This window comes from Schistocerca cancellata, chromosome 1 (genome assembly GCF_023864275.1).
Source record: "Schistocerca cancellata isolate TAMUIC-IGC-003103 chromosome 1, iqSchCanc2.1, whole genome shotgun sequence".
Classification (NCBI taxonomy): domain Eukaryota; kingdom Metazoa; phylum Arthropoda; class Insecta; order Orthoptera; family Acrididae; genus Schistocerca; species Schistocerca cancellata.
Window position 1 is genome coordinate 773250575 of NC_064626.1, and position 22102 is coordinate 773272676.

Consider the following 22102-nt stretch of genomic DNA (forward strand, 5'->3'; position numbering starts at 1 on the left):
AGAGCTAATAGAGAGCATCATGACTGATACAGGGATTAGTGATCACAAGGCCGTTGTAGCTAGGCTCAATACAGTTTCTTCCAAATCCACCAGAAACAAACACAAAATAATTTTATTTAAAAAAGCAGATAAAGTGTCACTAGAAGCCTTCCTAAGAGACAATCTCCATTCCTTCCGAACTGACTATGCAAACGTAGAAAAGATGTGGCTCAAATCCAAAGATATAGTAGCAACAGCAATTGAGAAATTCATACCTCATAAACTGGTAAGAGATGGAACTGATCCCCCATGGTACACAAAACAGGTCTGAATGCTGTTGCAGAGGCAACGGAAAAAGCATGCAAAGTTCGGAAGAACGCAAAATCCCGAAGATTGGCTAAAATTTACAGACGCGCGAAATTTGGCACGGACTTCAGTGCGAGATGCCTTTAATAGGTTCCACAATGAAACATTGTCTCGAAATTTGGTAGAAAATCTGAAGAAATTCTGGTCATATGTAAAGTACACAAGCGGCAAGACGCAGTCAATACCTTCGCTGCGCAGTGCCGATGGTACTGTTACCGACAACTGTGCCGCTAAAGCGGAGTTATTGAACGCAGTTTTCCGAAATTCCTTCACCAGGGAAAGCGAATGGAATATTCCAGAATTTGAAACATGAACAGCTGCTGGCATGAGTTTCTTAGAAGTAGATACCTTAGGTGTTGCGAAGCAACTCAAATCGCTTGATATGGGCAAGTCTTCAGGTCCAGATTGTATACCGATTAGGTTCCTTTCAGATTACGCTGATACAATAGCTCCCTACTTAGTAATCATATACAACCGCTCGCTCACTGATAGATCTGTACCTACAGATTGGAAAATTTCGCAGGTCGTACCAGTATTTAAGAAGGGTAGTAGGAGTAATCCATCGAACTACAGACCTATATCATTGACGTCAGTTTGCAGTAGGGTTTTGGAGCATATACTGTCTTCAAACATTATGAATCACCTCGAAGGGAATGATCTATTGATACATAATCAGCATGGTTTCAGAAAACATCGTTCTTGTGCAACGCAGCTAGTTCTTTATTCGCACGAAGTAATGGCCACTATCGATAGGGGGTCTCAAGTTGATTCTGTATTTCTAGATTTCCGGAAAGCTTTTGACACCGTTCCTCACAAGCGACTTCTAATCAAGCTGCGGGCCTACGGGGTATCGTCTCAGTTGTGGGACTGAACTCGTGATTTCCTGTCAGGAAGGTTGGCGTTCGTAGTAATAGACGGCAAATCATCAAGTAAAACTGAAGTGATATCAGGTGTTCCCCAGGGAAGCGTCCTGGGACCTCTGCTGTTCCTGATCTATATAAATGACCTGGGTGACAATCTGAGCAGTTCTCTTAGGTTGTTCGCAGATGATGTTGTAATTTACCGTCTAGTAAGGTCATCTGAAGACCAGTATCAGTTGCAAAGCGATTTAGAAAAGATTGCTGTATGGTGTGGCAGGTGGCAGTTGACGCTAAATAACAAAAAGTGTGAGGTGATCCACATGAGTTCCAAAAGAAATCCGTTGGAATTCGATTACTCGATACACAGTACAATTCTCAAGGCTGTCAATTCAACTAAGTACCTGGGTGTAAAAATTACGAACAACTTCAGTTGGAAAGACCACATAGATAATATTGTGGGGAAGGCGAGCCAAAGGTTGTGTTTCATTGGCAGGACACTTAGAAGATGCAACAAGTCCACTAAAGAGACAGCTTACACTACACTCGTTCGTCCTCTGTTACAATATTGTTGCGCGGTGTGGGATCCATACCAGGTGGGATTGACGGAGGACATCGAAAAGGTGCAAAAAAGGGCAGCTCATTTTGTATTATCACATAATAGGGGAGAGAGTGTGGCAGATATGGTACGCGAGTTGGGATGGAAGTCATTAAAGCAAAGACGTTTTTCGTCGCGGCGAGATCTATTTACGAAATTTCAGTCACCAACTTTCTCTTCCGAAAGCGGAAATATTTTGTTGAGCCCAACCTACATAGGTAGGAATGAGCATCAAAATAAAATAAGAGAAATCAGAGCTCAAACAGAAAGTTTTAGGTGTTCGTTTTTCCCGCACGCTGTTCGGGAGTGGAATGGTAGAGAGAGAGAACGATTGTGGTTTGATGAACCCTCTGCCAAGCACTTAAATGTGAATTGCGGAGTAATCATGTACATGTAGATGAAGTAAAGTTATTCTATGTTCTAATCTGTCCTGGACAAGTTTGAATTCTTTCCATGAGTCATCTCTAACACTGTTATTATTGTTAAGTTTGGAAAAAGCAACAGTCGAAACGTTTCCGGATATTATACTCTTGGTAACTTCTCAATCGATCAACTCCTCTACCTGTTCCGCCAGACCGCTTATATTTATCCTGTCTGAGGTTGCTAGCTTTTCCTTAAAATTTCTCTCCACATCATGTACTCGAATGTTGACCCCTGCAATTTGCAATTGGACAATAGGGATCAGTTTATCCTGTCTTTTTATGCTATCTTTTAAGTTATGTAGTCTTCGTTTCACTGCATTGAATGTAATATTACATACATTTTGAAAGGATCCTAATTTTTCGTTAAATTCAGAGTCTATATTGTTACACTTGTCATCAATATCAGATTTTAATTTCTGGGTCAACTGCTGAAATTGATCATCCTACTTTTGGTTAAAGTCCGTAAACATTTGATATATTTGTATAGTTAAAGTATTACTTAATTCATTTGTTAAATCTACTCATAAATTTTCCACTTTATCTTTTAACACTTGAAATTTAGAATTTAGTTCTAGTTTTTCAATTGAAGTTGTACTTATTTCACTTCTCAAGGAGTCAATTTGAGCAGTTGCAGCTACACTTTGTCCCTCTACTTTTTCCCTTAATGAAGCATTTTGAGCATTTAGTTCTTGTCTTAAAGAAGCTGAATCTGCATCTAATTTTTCACTTAGAGAGGAAATTTGAGCAGTTATTAAATTTGCTAATTTAGTCCAATCTGGGATCTCTCTACTAATTCTTATGGCCATGACAGGTTCAGAAGTTTCTGTAGGTTGTTGTTCCAGCTCCATATTTTTATTCTTTTTTTGACCTTGTGAGCATTAAAAAAATCACCTCTGTGAATAATAACCACACTACTTTACATTCAAATAGTTATTGTCTTTAGCTCACAGGTGAGCTCTAAGTTCTAAGAGTTCTAAGCTGCATCAGTGAGGTGTAGAATCGACATCAGTGAATAACACGGGTGGCGGTAGCATCGAACGTTGGTCACGATATCGGCGGGCATGAAGTCAGCAACTGAAATGGTGGTGGGTTACTGTGTCATCGACAGCGGCAGTGGCTGGTTACTGCGTCGACATAGGCTGGTTACTGCGTCATCATTGGCTGGTTACTGCGTGTGTGAGGATTGCTTCCTTCCCACACCCAAATCTTCTTAATCAAATCCTACGAACCAATTTCTCCATCTTGTTATTAAGGATTGCTATGGCAACTCTCAGTTTTTCTTGTCTCAATTTACTCCAAAATAATTCCTCCTTTTCGAATCCTGATCACTTTGGTCACCATGTTCTGTCAGGTTTCTGGCGACTAGAGGAAGCAATGTGGTGATGGTGAGCAAGACTCACGTGTCCCCTTTATCATTGGACTTACTTGTAGGTGCTTCGCCGCTCTTCTTTTCAGGATATCCGGCTGTGATTGTCTGCCCAACTTCTTCTCCGAAGATAAGATGCCGTTTTGGAGAAATTTTTTATGCTCTTAAAATAACTCCATACACTCAGGATACTTTTAAACCAATCTCACTGTATTTTCGCTTCCACAAACAAGACACCATATAAATGATTCATTTTTTTGTAAGCCCAACAATCACTGGTCCGACAGATATTCTTACATACTTTATAACAAAGACAATCTAGAAAGCTCTAACAAGTCCACCATCCGGACCTCACGAAAGTAAGTGAATAAGTAAGTGTATAAGTAAGTGTCTTTTCTTTTCTTTAACAAAATTCAACTATTCTCAGTAATGACTGGCTGTGCGGGATTAGCTGAGCAGTCTAGGCACTGCAGATTTCAAGTTAACCTCCACAGTGTTGTGTTTATTGTTTAACAATTAGGTTACTAACCCAAATATTTACAGTAAGAGTGACATCAAAAAGAGCAGTTACCAAAATCAAGAAAACACAGTTTAGTAAGCTTAGAATATGAATTATATTTTATATTATGTATTCATCTACTCATCTGTCATGTTACCTAGATTCCATCATGAAGGAGAACTTTCAGGGGTGTCACACAAGTCAAGACATGAGGGTTGCCTTTTTAAAATTATACATGAACAATGAAGGAAAAACATTTTTTAGCACAAACTATGTTATCATTTCTCAAAATATTTGCTTCTAAATTTATACATTTTCACGCGCTGTCAAATCAGTTCTGGAATCATTTTACCACTTTGATGTTGTGTACCTCAAAAGCACATGTTTAAGAAGAATTCAGCAACTTCCTTAGGAGGTGAAAACCATTGTCCACGCCTGTTTTGTTTGGTACAAGAGAACAAAAGAAGTCATTAGGCAATAAATCAGATGAATACAGGCAACGAGAAATTAAGCTGATGTTTTCCCTCTGTCATATAATCAGTTGTTTGACATATCATGCTATGTGTAGCCCTGTCATTTTGAAGAAAATGAATCATTTTGTGTTGTTTTTCCTAATTTTATCAATGAGTTGTTGATGGCAATGATCATGACATGTCCAGTGTAGCCACAGAAATGAGCAATCATTTCCTTGGCAGTGCTTCATGTATGAATCACTTTTCCTGGTTTCAATTAATCTTAAAACACCCAAACAGTAGATTTCTGCTAAATTTCAATCTCGTATCAATATACCCAAATTCTGTCTCTTGTTTAAGTGTTGTATAACTGTGTACAATCCATCAGGAACAGATGTTTTAAACAGCTAAATGTTCATGCAAAATCAAATGTACTGTAGCCTTTCAATGCCTAAGGATGCCTATGTGACAGTGCAAGTCAAAATCTGACCCTCTTGAATTTTATTCTACACAGCAGTGATGTTTTCTGGTACAACAACTAATTTTGGCTAGCCTTCATGAAATTCATTGCTGACAGAAACATAACCACAACAATGCCTTACAAACCAATTGTATTTTTTTTTTTTTATTTTGTACGACTCAATGGTTTGGAGAAAATCTTTCAACAGGAAACCACTTCAGCATATTTTGTGTCCCTAACCTACCCCAGTTATTCAACAACTTTGTTGTTAGTGGGAAGAATCCAGTTGGCACAAGCTGTGAAGCAGTTATTGAAGTCAAGCACATCATGTTATAAGGCATTCTTGGCAATTGGGTGGCCCACCCATCTCTCGAACACAGCTTGACAGTAGCCATTCATGTGAACATATAGCTTTTTAGTATTCATCCCCACACAGAATGCTGCACACCTTTTGGTAATGAATTCATATAGTTCCCAGATTGCAGACCAGTGCTTACGTTTCACGTATCGTAACAGTAGCAAAATATTCACTCAACGATTTCATCAAGAAATGTAGTACCAGAGTCACTGCATGTATTAGATTTTCACACAGAGAGTTTATTGGTAGAATACTGAATCAGAATCAGAATCTTTCACTGACATTGACTACATACAGCAGAATAGACTTCCTTGATAATATCATTTAATATCTTAATAACATCAAGTTACAGTTGTACTTAAATTAGTACAATTAACTTTTACAATTCATGTACAGATTAACTATCTTATATAAAGCTATAATTTTAAATATTAATGTCAATATTGTCCATGTCATAGAGCTCTTTCATATTGTGTAATGGGTTTTCTTGTCAGCCAGTCACACAATTTTGTTTTGAATTTTTTGAATGGCAGAGATCGAGCACTGAGAGGCAGCTTGTTAAAAATTTTGAGACTATTTATTTTATGGGAGTTTACTGCTATAGTTAGCTTGTACCTTAGAGTGTCAATGTTTACCATATTTCTGATATCATGTTTGTGTATTGTTTCCCATAAAACACATTCCTTAATGCTGTTCTTGACAAAGAGTGGAGATTCATGGATGTACAGTTTCACAAGTGTTAGTAGCTTAAGCCAGGTGAAAAGAGGGTGACAGTGCTCTTTAGGACAAGCCTTGCATAATATGCAGACAACTTTTTTTTGGACTTTGGTATGATATTGCTTATAGGAGGAGAATGTCCCCATATGAGAAGTTTGACTGAAAGAGCTGAAAATATGCAATTTGGAGATAATTATTACTGACCATCTCTCTCAAGTTCCGTATGAGGTAGGACACTTGTGAGCTTTTTTTATAGCCTTTATTAATATTTTCTTCCCAACTGAGTTTCACATCAATATGAATTCCTAAAAGCTTGACATATTTATTTTGTATCTCCTTAGTCAATCCTAACATAAGCTTTGGAGTTTTTTGTGGATTACAGACAAGTTTATTGGCTGCAAACCAGTTCAATGCAGTCAAGAGTTTGTTGTGAGTTCTTATTAAGGCCTGGGATGTCATGGTGCAAAGAACGTAAAGTTGTACCATCAGCATAACAGATTACAGACTGTGATTCACAATGGGGGCAAGTCATTGATAGCCACATAAAAAAAGAAGGGGTCAAGGACCGAGCCCTGTGGTATGCCTCTGCCAATTTCTACTAAGGGGGAATGTCTGTTTCTAATTCTGACGAACTGTCTTCTATTGGTCATTTAGGAAGAGATTACTCCCAGTGCAGATTTCTGTAGATGATAATACTCCAGTTTTGTTAGTAATATTTTAAAAGGAATGCAGTCAAAACTTTTACTTGAATCACATAATACAGATGACACCATCGTCCTTGTTTTCAAAAGAAGTTAAAGTTTGGTCAACAATTTCTAGAACAGCTGCAGTGGTATTTTTACCTAGCCAAAATCCATACTGATTGTTGCATAAAAGGGCATTTTTTTTTTCAAAGTAATTACTTAACTGAATGTACATGAGTGATTCAAATATTTTTGAGAATATTGACACACAACTGGTTGATATTTCTGGTGGAGTAGTTTTATATTATGCTTGTCAGTTCATAATTAATCATCATAACTAATTGCTGAAAGGGTCACAAAGTAATAATACAGTTGCCTGGAATCATTTAGCTGACCGACAATACATTTTCAATTAGGCCCAACCATTAGGTGTTAATCATTGGCTATAGGGAATGGTGTGACTTTGACAGTTAGTTTTTCACATGTTGGTGGCTTAAAATGGTCTGCCTGATTTTTCAGTACAACATTTATAGAAGTATGTATGAATAAAACTCCAAATTTGTCATTGCATTTTACTTTATGACAGGAAAGCTACCAAAATTAGTTGATATGGGATTACAAGGAGTAATCTGGATTATCTATTAATAGAGTAACTGGAAACATGCAAAGTTATAGTGATTACTAGATGACAAACAAGGCATTGCCCTGGTACACATTTTGCAGGTTTTCTATTAGAAAACAAAACAAAAACTGTATTTGTAGCATAATATCGAAAAAATTTCATTTTCATGTACTCATGAAAAGACTTTCGAAATTATGAAACAGTCGTACAGAGAAATATGCATAATTTACAAATGTAGATGTACAGTATCCTGGGCAATTTCTGTACACTGAGCACAGCTGCTTCGTGTTTTTACAAAGTGATATTGTAAACTTTTCTGTGGCCTTGTCTCTTCATAGCTCTATAGACAGCTATTGTTTTCACCTACCTCCATTTGAGCTTTGCAGTTGAAAGCTGTCTAAAGTGCTCCAGGTGTCAAGGATTTCGTTAAGTTGACTCAACAGTACGAGTAGCTTAGTAGTAAGGAATAAATGTATTAAAACTTCATGGATGATGCAGCATTTCTTCATACATCTTGGTGTTTACTGCATGATATCTCTTGAGCTATATGTCATACAGAGGTATATTTGTATGAGTACATTCAGTGGCATATGTGGATACTGTGTGCAAAATTTGTTGTGAGTAGAGTTTGCAGCAAAGAAGTAATAAATTTAAACATCAAGCACAGTGTGGCAGTTTCTCACACATCTCAGTGTTTATGATGTCATATCTTATTAACTATGCATGGCACAATGCTATAATTGTGTAAGTTCATTTAACAACATATGTGGATACTGTAGATGAAATTTAAATGTCATGCATGATGTGGCAGTTTTTCAGGCATCTCATTGTTTATGGTGTCACATCTCCTGAACATTTCATTGTTTATGGTGTCATATTCCCTGAACTCTGAAAGGTAGCGGGTTCTTACCCCCACAGCAATTATTGCATGACAGTAAGGGATACGTATACCAAGTTTTGTTGAATTTAGTCCTGTAGTTCAGGAGGAGGTGTGGAACATACACACATACATACATCCACTTTTATAATATGTATGGATGTTGTGAATATTACATATACGTCTGTGAGGATTTACAATTCCTGACAAAAGTCGATAAAATATGGGATTTTTTAGATCAAGTAATTAGCAAACTAATATGTTCCCCTAGTACAAGAGGGAATTTTTGTAATCAGAAAAATTACAACTACAAAACAGTGTGACTGACTTTTGGAAATAAGCACCACTGAAAAATGAAGAATTCCAGAAGATGAGAATCTTGATTACAAATAACTGTTGAAGTAGGAAGTTTCTGGGAAAAGGAAGATGTTCACTGAGAAGGTGTGCATGACGATTTTTATGTGAGGTACAACTTTCCACTCAGAACTATTCATTAGCTCACTCCAAATTTTATCACAATATATTCGTAGAGAGTCTTAAATTATGGATATTTACTCATTAAAACTATTTCTAGATAAAATAATTAGGGTATAAGCATCAGCAATCAGGATGCTGTGAACAATAAAAGTTTAATATTCCCTAATTGAATTTGACAGAGCACTGAAAGACCTGAGTCGGAACAAGGCCCCCAGAGTAGACAACATTCCATTGGAACTACTGACGGCCTTGGGAGAGCCAGTCCTGTCAAAACTCTACCATCTGGTGAGCAAGATGTATGAAACAGGCGAAATACCCTCAGACTTCAAGAAGAATATAATAATGCCAATCCCATAGAAAGCAGGGGTTGACAGATGTGAAAATTACCGAACAGTCAGTTTAATAAGCCACAGCTGCAAAATACTATCACGAATTCTTTACAGACAAATGGAAAAACTAGTAGAAGCCGACCTCGGGGAAGATCAGTTTGGATTCCGTAGAAACACTGGAACATGTGAGGCAATACTGACCTTACGACTTATCTTAGAAGAAAGATTAGGAAAGGCAAACCTACGTTTCTAGCATTTGTAGACTTAGAGAAAGCTTTTGACAATGTTGACTGGAATACTCTCTTTCAAATTCTAAAGGTGGCAGGGGTAAAATACAGGGAGCGAAAGGCTATTTACAATTTGTACAGAAACCAGATGGCAGTTATAAGAGTCGAGGGACATGAAAGGGAAGCAGTGGTTGGGAAGGGAGTAAGACAGGGTTGTAGCCTTTCCCCGATGTTATTCAATCTGTATATTGAGCAAGCAGTAAAGGAAACAAAAGAAAAATTCGGAGTAGATATTAAAATCCATGGAGAAGAAATAAAAACTTTGAGGTTCACCAATGACATTGTAATTCTGTCAGAGACAGCAAAGGACTTGGAAGAGCAGTTGAATGGAATGGACAGTGTCTTGAAAGGAGGATATAAGATGAACATCAACAAAAGCAAAACGAGGATAATGGAATGTGGTCGAATTAAGTCGGGTGATGCTGAGAGAATTAGATTAGGAAATGAGACACTTAAAGTAGTAATGGAGTTTTGCTATTTGGGGAGCAAAATAACTGATGATGGTCAAAGTAGAGAGGATATAAAATGTAGACTGGCAATGGCAAGGAAAGCATTTCTGAAGAAGAGAAATTTGTTAACATCGAGTATAGATTTAAGTGTCAGAAAGTCATTTCTGAAAGTATTTGTATGGAGTGTAGCCATGTGTGGAAGTGAAACATGGACGATAAATAGTTTGGACAAGAAGAGAATAGAAGCTTTCGAAATGTGGTGCTACAGAAGAATGCTGAAGATTAGATGGGTAGATCACATAACTAATGAGGAAGTATTGAATAGCATTGGGGAGAAGAGAAGTTTGTGGCACAACTTGACCAGAAGAAGGGATCGGTTGGTAGGACATGTTCTGAGGCATCAAGGGATCACCAATTTAGTATTGGAGGGCAGCGTGGAGGGTAAAAATCATAGAGGGAGATCAAGAGATGAATACACTAAGCAGATTCAGAAGGATGTAGGTTGCAGTCGGTACTGGGAGATGAAGAAGCTTGCACAGGATAGAGTAGCATGAAGAGCTGCATCAAACCAATCTCAGGACTGAAGACCACAACAACTTGAATTAGAATATAGTTAATTTGTGTAACAGTCATAAATGTGCTATTCATAAAACTAGATCAAATACAGAAGGAAATAATATCAGGAACAGTACAATAACAGATAGAATGAGCCCACATTGCTCTGCTACACCAAACACATCAAAGAGGTATCAATTAAGAATTATATTAGTAACAAGATGCTGCATAGCATTTAGTGAACAGAATCACTGATAATCATAGTCTCAAGGTTATTCCAAGAGTGTGCAGCATGACTTTGTAGTCAGTTAGTTGGTATCAGTTATGTACTTAACTTTGGCTGAGAAGAGCACGTAGGTGCAAAGCTGTACATAAAGTTACAAAGTTACAAGTAGTGGCTTGCCCACTATGAAATAGAAACAATGTTACTTGGTCGTCTGCTCGGTAGCAACTGGGCAGAATCTGGAACGGTGCTCGTAGAGCTGCACAGCACTGGCTAGAGGGTGCTGTCGCTGGTGTTGTAGTGCCAACCTAGCAGAGTGCACCTACGTTGTGGCATCCTAGCTATCAATACCACACTTATTATTCTTATTATTAATTACAAATACCATCAAATGTAAATGGATTGTGACATAAATGTAAAAATCCCAAGTCCCTAAAGAAGTTCTGCAAAATGTTCCGTTATTAAGTTTACATTATATGGTTACTGCAAGCATCTTTACAATACTTTTTTGAACATAGCTACATTTCTTCAGGTGTTGATACCATAGGACACTACTGAATATAAATATGCTAATAATCCAATTTACAGGTCAACTCAGTGAGACAAATTTCTAAATGCAAAGCAGGTGCAACTAAGCTTCTCAGTAACCTTTTTCCAGTGTTAGTGCCACCTCAGTTTGTAATCTGTCTTTATGCCTAGAAATTTCATACATGGAGATGTGCCCTCTGATCTCTATATTTGATATCTATAGGTAGTTTTTATTTCATTAGAATAGTAAAATATGTATTTTTCAAACATTAAGAGTTAAGCTGTTTGCTGAAGGAGAGCACTGAATCTGTTAAAAGCTTGATTGTCTAGAACAAATAGAATTTTTTTCTTGTTCTAATCTTCTGTGTGTCACTTGATCAGTGCCATATTGGAAACTCCCCCATTTTTTTTATTGGGGCTGTAATCCCTCATTTATCAACTTTACGACTTTATTGTGTCAGTCAACCGTCCTAAGCAATCCCATGCTCTGAAAGTGTATGTATCTGTCAAATATAGTACAATGTGGTAAGTAGATATGCGTCTATTTTTATTTTGTTTTTAGGTGTAAGTTTCTATCTATCCTGTCCTGTCCCCATAGGTTACCTATCGTATCCTCTTAAAGCATGTTACATATGCTGTGTGTTGTATATTTTGGCCCACTGATTTGCACTGTATTATCTTGATGACTCCTATATCATTGTTAGATGATTCATGGATGAATAAAATTACATATGTTACTTTACAAAGAAAGACTCAGGAGAATTGCCCCAATTTAATCCTTGTACTACTGAAAAGATGAATTAAATAAGTATTAGTGTCAGTGGGGTTGGGAAATAGCTGAAATCATTAAAACTGGACAAAGCTGCAGGGTCCAATGGGACCCCTGTCACATTCTGTACTGGATTTGTGGCCAAGTTAGATCCATTAAATGAAAAACCGAAGTGATCCATAACACTACCATCCAATATCTTTGACATTGATTTGTCATAGGACCTTAGAACATATTCTGAGCTCAAACACAATGAGGTACCCTGAACAGAATGACTTCCTCAATGTCAACGAGCATGTATGCTGGAAACATCAATGCCTATTGTCAAAAATATGATAATATGGGGGAACAAGTGAAATTTTTGACTGGATTGAGGAATTTTTGCTAGGGACGATGCAGCGTGTTATCTCAGATGGAGGGTCATCATCATATGTAGAAGTAACTTCAGATGTACCCCAGGGGAGTGTATTGGGACTCTTGCTGTTCACACTGCATATTGATGACCTTGAAGACAATATTAGTACTAACCTAAGACTTTTTGCAGATGATGCGACTATCTATAATGAAGTACTTACAATATTAAAGAAGCTGTATAAATATTCAGTCGGATCATGATAAGGTTTCAAAGTGGTGCAAAGATTGGCAATTTGCTTTAAATATTCAGAAATGTAAAATTGTGCACTTCACAAAGCAAAACAAAATGTAGCATCAGAATTGAACCACTCATACAAATACCTGGGTGAACACTTCGTAGGGGTATGAAATGGAATGGTCACGTATGCAAAGTCATGGGTAAAGCAGGTGGTAGACTCAGTTTATTGGTAGAATATTGGAGAACTGCAGTCAGTCTACAAAGGAGATTGCTTACAAATCACTTGTGTGACAGGTTCTAAAAAATTGCTCAGGTGTGTATTCAGAGAAGTGCAACATGAAGGGGCAGAGATACTGAAGGAACTGAACTGGAAGACTCTTGAAGATAGACAAAAACTGTCACAAGAAATGATGATTCTAGGAATATACTACAATCCCCTATGTGTTGCTCACATAGGATCATGAGGATACAATTAGAATAGGTACCTCATGCACAGAGGCATTCATGCAGTCATCCTTCCCACACTCATGTGTGAATGGGAACAAACCCCAATAACTGGTACAATGGGATGTACCCATAGCCATGCACCTCTTGGTGGCGTGCAGAATACAGATGTAGATAGGTCTCTGAAGAGATGTTTTCATTAGGTTTTGAAGTTGAAGTCTCCCCAAGTGAGGTTCATCTTCAACGTGTTCTTGTTCTTCCAAAAATTATTTGTGGCAGCACAAAACTTGTCCTCTTGCTAAAGAATGTCTCCCATAGGCCTGTTTCAACTTTTCAAGGGTCACACTCGAGGATTCCTCAAGTTTAATACAATAATTGATTGCATAAAGTTGCTCTAAATTCCACTGTTCCATTTTCCTAACACACAACAGAAACTCAAATTCACTGATGGCAGTCTCAAAACCACATTATGTCTGTATGCAGCTGAGAATGTGGAAAGGATGAACACACTGGTCTACACAAGTAGAACAACAAGCTTTGCCAGATTGCTTGCAGCGTTGTCAATGTCGTTACTTTGCTCACACACCTCATGTACATTGTTTTATTTACTGAAACCTGCAGCTTGTTGTGCAAGGACTTGCTCAGCACAAGGAGGAAAACTTCTTTACATTGCCTCTCCATCTTTGCTTGGGAATGAAATCTGGCAGGTTATCTGCATATGCTACAGTTATAGTAAATTATTTACTTGCTTTCAGTAGTTCAAGAAGAAGCTCTGTTACTATGTTCTAAAAGATAGGACTATCAATGGATCCCCTTTAACACATCTTGGTTGGAATGATTTTTCCAAAGTTGAGCATTGGTCCTTTTTTTTTTTTTTTTTTTTTTTTTTTTTTTTTTTTTTTTAAGTACTACTGGATCAGTGGTCTTCCATCTGTCACAAAGTCTTTCCTGCACCAGAGGCTCATTCATAAGTGCTGTCATGTTTGGTACTAGCTGCCTCTGTGCTTCTTGCAGTACCTCTGCATCAATTCCAGTGTCCTCTTCAGAAGTCCCAGGCTTGGTATCCACTCCCACTACTGACACCAAATTCAAACCACCCTGATGTCTGTAAATGTTGTCAGGACAGCTACCTGTCCAGAGGGGAGCAGAAGAGCAGTGTTGCATTAAAAAATTTTTGGGTTTAGAGTTGGTGAAAACTATGTGTTGGAGTGGCAGAGCAGTGACATAGGATGCCAGAGTTCCCTGTTGTACTAGAGGCAGCTATAAACTGAATCAATATATGAAAAACTTTGTATTTCAAAACCACCAAGAGCTGCAGACAAAATTATTCTTTATTTATTACTGGTTTCAAATCCTGAATTCAGCTATTATAAAATTATTTATAACAACATATGAGGCAATGTTCTTACTGTGGTGTCAAATGAAATAGAAGCGATCCTGCATCAATCGACAATCAGGATTCATGTAATGTTAATTTTAATTTCATCCATTGATGTACCAGGGTGGCATATTTGACTTCCAAGGCAAATAAAAACATATTTCATGCAGCTGATGCTCCATAGCTGATAAGTATTTGAAAAATGTCACATTCCAAAATCACCAAGAACTACTGACGAAAGAGTAATTGTGTATTGGCTATCAGTTTCAATCTTCTGATCATCTTCAGGTATCATAAAGTATTTACAACAGCATACATGTCAAAGTTCTTACTGTATTGTCAAATGAGATAAAAGTCATCCTACACCAACAGTTCATCAACCTTCAGGTACTGTAACACCTAAGACTTTTTATCTATGCATTTACTTCATATACTGTGAATAATACTTGTCATAACTGACAAGGGCATATTGACAATATATGAATATGGATTAGCTTTTGAGCATTCGGGATGACTTTTGTCTTATTTGATGCTACATTAAGGACATTACCATATAGGTCATTGTAAACAATTAATGGAAACCCTGAGAATGGGAGTGGCAACCTCCAAATCATGGCTAAGAGATAGCTGGAAAAGCAATTGCTGAGGATGCCATGCAGCAAAGTCCATTTGACTTCAATAGCTCCTTCACATCCCATGCCATCTGGATTCTTGCCACCAGCAGTAACTTTTCTGGACTGTGCTGGTGTGAACTCTCTATGCAACACATCCTACATTCTAATAACACCTGTGGCCTCATCCTTCACAAGTCCCTGTCCTCCGTCCATCTATCCACTCTCTCCTCCCACTCCAATGCTATACATGCTTTCTAAGCTGCACCTGATGCTGTAATCCCCTAATCCCTGTACTCTACTGTTTCTTCCCGTCCCCACCCCACATCTTTTCTGTGCCCCCACGAGTAACCCCAGCAAAGATTACTGCTTGTCTCAGATGCAGTCACAGTCAGGCACTAGCACTCAGAGATGACACTGGCCGTGTGTGTGTGAGTTGGGTGAATCTCTCTGAGTTTTCTACATCTGATGGAAGACTTAGTTCAATAGGTTAATACCCCCAGCATTCTTTTTCACTGGACCATTGTGCAACTTCTCCACACTGTGGGTAGTGATCTATACTTTCCACATGGTTGCTATTTTCTATCCTGGATTTTGCATTGTTTAACATAAAATATGTATTCACATGACACATGAAGTGTCTTCAGTATGCATTACCTAGTAACAAGATTCTGCATTAAAAAATGAAAAGAATCACTGATAATAAGAATCACAAGGTTATTTCAGAAGGGTACAACTTGCCTTTATTGTCAGTCGGTATCAGTTTTACATTCAGACTATTATTCAGGGGTGTCAGTTTTTCCTTGCAGTAAACTGATCTAATTTGTGTCAATTGATTTTATCAATGAGTGAGTGGGAGTGAATAGTGATAGAAGTGTGTTTATGAACCAAAATGGATATAATATAAGTCATTTGTCAAGAAAATACCTACAGCGGGAGCATGAATTTTGGCCAGGATGTTCCAGAAGTGAAGAGGACAGAAAGGAAGATTAGAGCTTAACATAGCATCGACAGCAATGAGCAAGAAAACCTATGCTGGGTAGTATAGGGAGAAGTGAAGGTAGAACAATCCTCTTTGTGTATAATGACTTCAGAAATTCATAGCTGTGGCAAGCAGGATGATTAAGCTGTTTCTGGACAGAAAAATATTGGATGAAAACGACATATTTATTTGTTGTTGTGTACCACAGTCAGTAGATGTGGGGCTGGCAGAGGGAATGTGAAAAATTTTCTTATAAATTAAACTGGCAGGTTAACTGCAGTGATTGAAGGTCATTTACATTTTCTACAAAACTCTGTAAGAATATGTATAATAAGGCCTTTGATGATTTAAGCATAAGCAAGTAATACAGATACACTGGCTTTAGTTTATTACTGAAATTGCAGTACAGCTGCAAACTGCAAGGCTGTATAATTGGAGAATGGTTCTTCACATACATTTATTATGGCTTTATTCAGTCTTGCACCAATTGGTAGTTAGGTGCTGAGCATATTTTTAATTGTATTTTCATATAAAATATTTTAACAGGCAATGTACCATGCATCATTGGGCTTCAAGGTACTGCAGCAAATTATTATTTTATTAAGTAGAAATGTGTTGTTTGTTATTCGTTCAATTGAAGATCTCTTATAATGCCAAAAATAATTTTCTGTAACATTTTTTTGTCTGCTGTTGCATCCGTCTTGCTCATTTACATGAGTTTGACAGCTGTTGTAATGTGTTACACTCTGTTTGCAGACAAATCTCATACTTTTACAGCATACAGAATGTGTCATTTCTGTGGCAAGAGGATACACAAAAACAGCCTCACAAGACACATTAAGGACCGACATTTGCCAAATGAAGAACGTGAATGTCAGTACTGCAATAGAATGTTCTGCACAGAGAACAGTTTGCAGAATCACATATCAGTTTACCACAGATCACAGTACAAGAAAATAAACACAGGACTACAATAAAGCAGTATATTACAGCCTTCTGAGCTTGAAACCAGGTGTATAAGGATGGTAGGCAATGTCTTTTTTTGATTGTCTTTCAGATGAGCACCTATGAAGGTAAGTCAAAAATTATCTGGACTTTTTTATTTGTGTACATAAAAGATGTATTTGCCTAAGGACCTTCTTTTTATGCACTTCGTCAAATGGTCCAACAGCTCTAAACCCAACTGAATAATGATTTGAATGGTACATCGACTGGTGTACATCTCTATGTTACAGCATGTTTTATTTATTTTATATAACAAACACCAACAATGAGACTGAATTGATGGGTTTGAAATGGTATTATCAAAAGGAACATTGCTAGTCACCATATAGTAGAGATGCTGAGTCGCAGACAGGCACAACAAAAAGACTGTCACAAATAAAGTGTTCAGCCAGTAAGGATTCATCAAAAATAGACAACACACACACACACACACACACACACAACTGCAGTCCCAGGCAACTGTAGCCACTCAGCACAGTTGCTTGAGACTGCAGTCGCATGTGTAAGTTGCGTTTGCCCGCGCGCACGCGTGCGTGCTTTTTTTTTCTGTGTGTATGTGTGTGTTTTGTGTGTGTGTGTGTGTGTGTGTGTGTGTGTGTGTGTGTGTGTGTGTGTGTCATAGTTTTGACAAAGGCCTTACTGGCCAAAAGCTTTACGTGTGACAGTTTTTTGGTTGTGCCTGTCTGTGACTCAGCATCTCCACTATGTGATGAGTAGCAACTTTCCTTTTCATAATATTGTTACATTCCATCCTGGATTTTCCATTGTTTGGTTTCAAATGGAATTTTTTTTAGGATCTTTTGGAAATGTTATTATAACTGTTTATGAATAGCATTCCATGTAAAATGTTTCATTCTTATCAATGCTGAAGCCTGGATATAGAGTAAAATGAGCTACCCATATACTAATAAATTGATTACAGTTAAATTAATACAGGGTGAGTCACCTAACGTTACCGCTGGATATATTTCATAAACCACATCAAATACTGACGTACCGATTCCACAGACCGAATGTGAGAAGAGGGGCTAGTGTAATTGTTTAATACAAACCATAGAAAAATGCACGGAAGTATGTTTTTTAACACAAACCTACGTTTTTTTAAATGGAACCACGCTAGTTTTGTTAGCACATCTGAACATATAAACAAATACGTAATCATTGCCGTTTGTTGCATTGTAAAATGTTAAATACATCCGGAGATATTGTAACCTAAAGTTGACACTTGAAACCTCCGACGTTCAGTTGCGTGTTGTAACAAACACGAGCCACGGTCGGCGAGCAGCATCTGCAGGGACATGTTTACAATGACGACCGTGTTTACGAGTGTGGCTGTAGTGCACTGTTGTGGTTTGGTCTAGCTGTCGCAGTGTCCGCATGTAGTGCTTGCTGCTATTGTTATTCTGCATTCGTCTCCGCATGCAGACCAACTGTAGTACACCATGTTACCAGACATCTGTGATACATCTATGGTGAGTGTTGACGAAATGCAGCTGAAGCCTGCAGGGTGTATGCAGAACAGTACCCGGACAGAGAGCATCCAACGTGCCGAACATTGCAAAACATCTACCGCCAATTGCATGCAACAGGTATGGTCGTAGCACGCAAACGGGTCCGTAACAGGCCTGTCACAGGAGAAGTGGGTGCAGTTGGTGTGTTAGCTGCTGTTGCCATGAACCCACACATGAGTACACGGGACATTGCGAGAGCCGGTTGACTGAGTCAAAGTAGTTTCATGCGCATACTGCATCGTCACCGCTTTCACCCGTTTCATGTGTCGCTGCATCAGCAATTACATGGTGATGACTTTAATCATCGAGTGCAATTCTGTCAATGGGCATTAACAGAGAATGCGTTGCAGTTCTACCTGTTTACCGATGAAGCGGGTTTCACAAACCACGGGGCAGTGAATCTACGCAACATGCATTACTGGTCCGTGGACAATCCTCGCTGGCTCAGACAGATAGAGCGACAGTGACCATGGACTGTAAATGTATGGTGCGGAATCATTGGCGACCACCTCATTGGTCCTCACTTCATTGCAGGGGCCCAAACAGCTGTAACATACATCGCGTTTCTACAGAATGATCTGCCAACGTTGCTCGAAAATGTCCCACTGGAAACGCGTCGACGTATGTGGTATCAGCATGATGGTGCACCTGCACATTCCGCAATTAACACTAGGCTGACCCTTGACAGGACGTTCGACAGGCGTTTCATAGGACGTGGAGGACGCATAAATTGGCCAGCCCGTTCTCCTGATCTTACACCTCTGGACTTCTTTCTGTGGGGTACGTTAAAGGACAATGTGTACCATGATGTGCCTACAACCCCAGAGGATATGAAACAACGTATTGAACAACGTATTGTGGCAGCCTGTGGCGACATTACACCAGATGTACTGCGGCGTGTACAACATTCATTACGCCAGAGATTGCAATTGTGTGCAGCAAATGATGGCCACCACATTGAACATCTATTGGCCTGACATGTCGGGACACACTCTATTCCTCTCCGTAATTGAAAACAGAAACCACGTGTGTATGTGTACCTCACCCCTCATGGTAATGTACATGTGCGTCAGTGAAAAAGACCAATAAAAAGGTGTTAGGATGTGGACGTAATGTGCTGTTCCAGTCTCTTCTGTACCTAAGGTCCATCACTGTTCCCTCTGGATCCCTACATAATTCGGTGCTCTTTGATACACACGATCAAACAGCGGAGGAGTGGTACTCAAGCGTCAACTTAAGGTTACAATATATCCGGATGTAATTAACATTTTACAATGCAACAAACGGCACTGAGTACGTATTTGTTTATATGTTCAGATGTGCTAACAAAACTAATGGGGTTACATTTAAAAAAATGTAGGTTTGTGTTAAAAAACATACTTCCGTGCATTTTTTTATGGTTTGTATTAACCAATTACACTAGCCTCTCTCCTCACATTCGGTCTGTGGAATCAATTCATCAGTATTTGATGTGGTTCTAGGTGACTCACTCTGTATACTGTAGCTGATCAAAGCACAGAAAAATATGGTTACTGGCCGTAAAAGTTATTGGACTTCACTACAATTACATGCACTACAATCATTCATGTGTGTCTCATGAACAGCTACCATATCCAAAAAATGATTGTAGCATCACTTTATGAAATACTATTGTGTTCATTCTCCAGAACACCATGACACCTTCCACATTCCTGTAGGTTCTCCTTTTTGGTAAGATCCACAGAACATGGTGGAAGGATGAACAAATGTATGAATACCAAAACAATGAAGTACTGCTTTACAACTTCACACTTAATTTTGAATCTTCATCAGCATTTTCTTTGTCATTCAATATTTTAAGATGAACTAGTATTCCTCAAGTGGTCCTCAGCTCATCAATTCTATATATTTTGCAATGTTTCTTCATAATTTCAAAATTATCAAACATGTAGCATTCTCCCGTGTATAGTTATTGTGCCTTAATAAATAATAAAAGTTAAAGTGCATAAGCCACAGCTCCATAATTATCATTATATATATTTTCTTGCACTGTTCACATACTCCCCTTCTCGAGGTTACCTTTCAGTACAGGTTCTTTGAGTGCTGCAAAAGACTTCGTATTTAATTTTTCCCTGGTTGGGAGCTCCAAGTGTTTCCCATGCGTACACTGAAGTTATACTTCATGTTGGATCCATGTTTAATGTCCTGTAGCTGTCTCGCATAGATAGGCTTCATCTAGACTGTTCTTCTGGTTGAATAAGTGGAGGCTGGTATTAACATATTTGCACTTGTTCTTTGCAGTAAGCTCTGTTATCCACCATCATGAAACAAACTTCACAGAAACTAAACCCATTAAACTTATTGTTTCTGTCAACTATTTTTAAACATATTGTTCCACTTGTACAGTACTGCATGGTTGTTGTTGTTGTTGTGGTCTTCAGTCCTGAGACTGGTTTGATGCAGCTCTCCATGCTACTCTATCCTGTGCAAGCTTCTTCATCTCCCAGTATCTACTGCAACCTACATCCTTCTGAATCTGCTTAGTGTATTCATCTCTTGGTCTCCCTCTACGATTTTTACCCTCCACACTGCCCTCCAATGCTAAATTTGTGATCCCTTGATGCCTCAAAACATGTCCTACCAACCGATCCCTTCTTCTAGTCAAGTTGTGCCACAAACTTCTCTTCTCCCCAATCCTATTCAATACCTCCTCATTAGTTACGTGATCTACCCACCTTATCTTCAGCATTCTTCTGTAGCACCACATTTCGAAAGCTTCTATTCTCTTCTTGTCCAAACTAGTTATCGTCCATGTTTCACTTCCATACATGGCTACACTCCATACAAATACTTTCAGAAACGACTTCCTGACACTTAAATCTATACTCGATGTTAACAAATTTCTCTTCTTCAGAAACGCTTTCCTTGCCATTGCCAGTCTACATTTTATATCCTCTCTACTTCGACCATCATCGGTTATTTTACTCCCTAAATAGCAAAACTCCTTTACTACTTTAAGTGTCTCATTTCCTAATCTAATTCCCTCAGCATCACCCGACTTAATTTGACTACATTCCATTATCCTCGTTTTGCTTTTGTTGATGTTCATCTTATATCCTCCTTTCAAGACACTGTCCATTCCGTTCAACTGCTCTTCCAAGTCCTTTGCTGTCTCTGACAGAATTACAATGTCATCGGCGAACCTCAAAGTTTTTACTTCTTCTCCATGAATTTTAATACCTACTGCATGGTAGAATATTATTTTCATTCTGTGTTGAAAGCAAGCAACACACAGAAATTGGATGAGTGATTTTTGATCTTCCCTTGTGCAAACAGATAGTCAGGCAGCCAATTTTATGTTGCTACAACAGCAAATGGATGTAATTAAGGTCAAACTTTTTTGAAGTGGCAATAGTACTACCAATTTTCATCGTGTATGTGTGCATGAAGCTGTTACTAATATACATATATATTATATAAAAAGTCCAGATACTTTTTGACTAACTCTTGCATTGCACTTGCTTTCTGATTTAGAAAGAAACTACCATACTTTTTACCATCATTGTTTTCACATTCAGTGTTATTTTTATGCCAACAGCCTAGGTCACTCTCATGTTTCCAACTCCCAATCACACAATGCGACCCTTTCCATTCTGAAGCATAGTTTCAAATATATTAAGTTAATGGTCAATGTATCTATATCCTGTGTAACCTAAAGAAGTACAAA

The 22102-nt window shown here is 38.3% G+C and overlaps 1 protein-coding gene across 4 annotated transcripts in view; it reads left to right on the plus strand.

Moving 5' to 3' along the window:
- The window catches only part of LOC126187198 (broad-complex core protein-like), a 439455-nt gene that overhangs the window by 322029 nt on the left and 95324 nt on the right, over window positions 1–22102 (plus strand). The window contains exon 7 of one of the 4 annotated variants that reach the window (XM_049928281.1): window positions 16658–16905. The exons of the other annotated variants lie outside the window; for them this stretch is intronic. Within the exon in view, the coding sequence (XP_049784238.1) occupies window positions 16658–16857 (200 nt within the window). The 3' untranslated portion in view covers window positions 16858–16905. The remainder of the gene's footprint in view (window positions 1–16657; window positions 16906–22102) is intronic. 4 annotated transcript variants of the gene reach the window in all.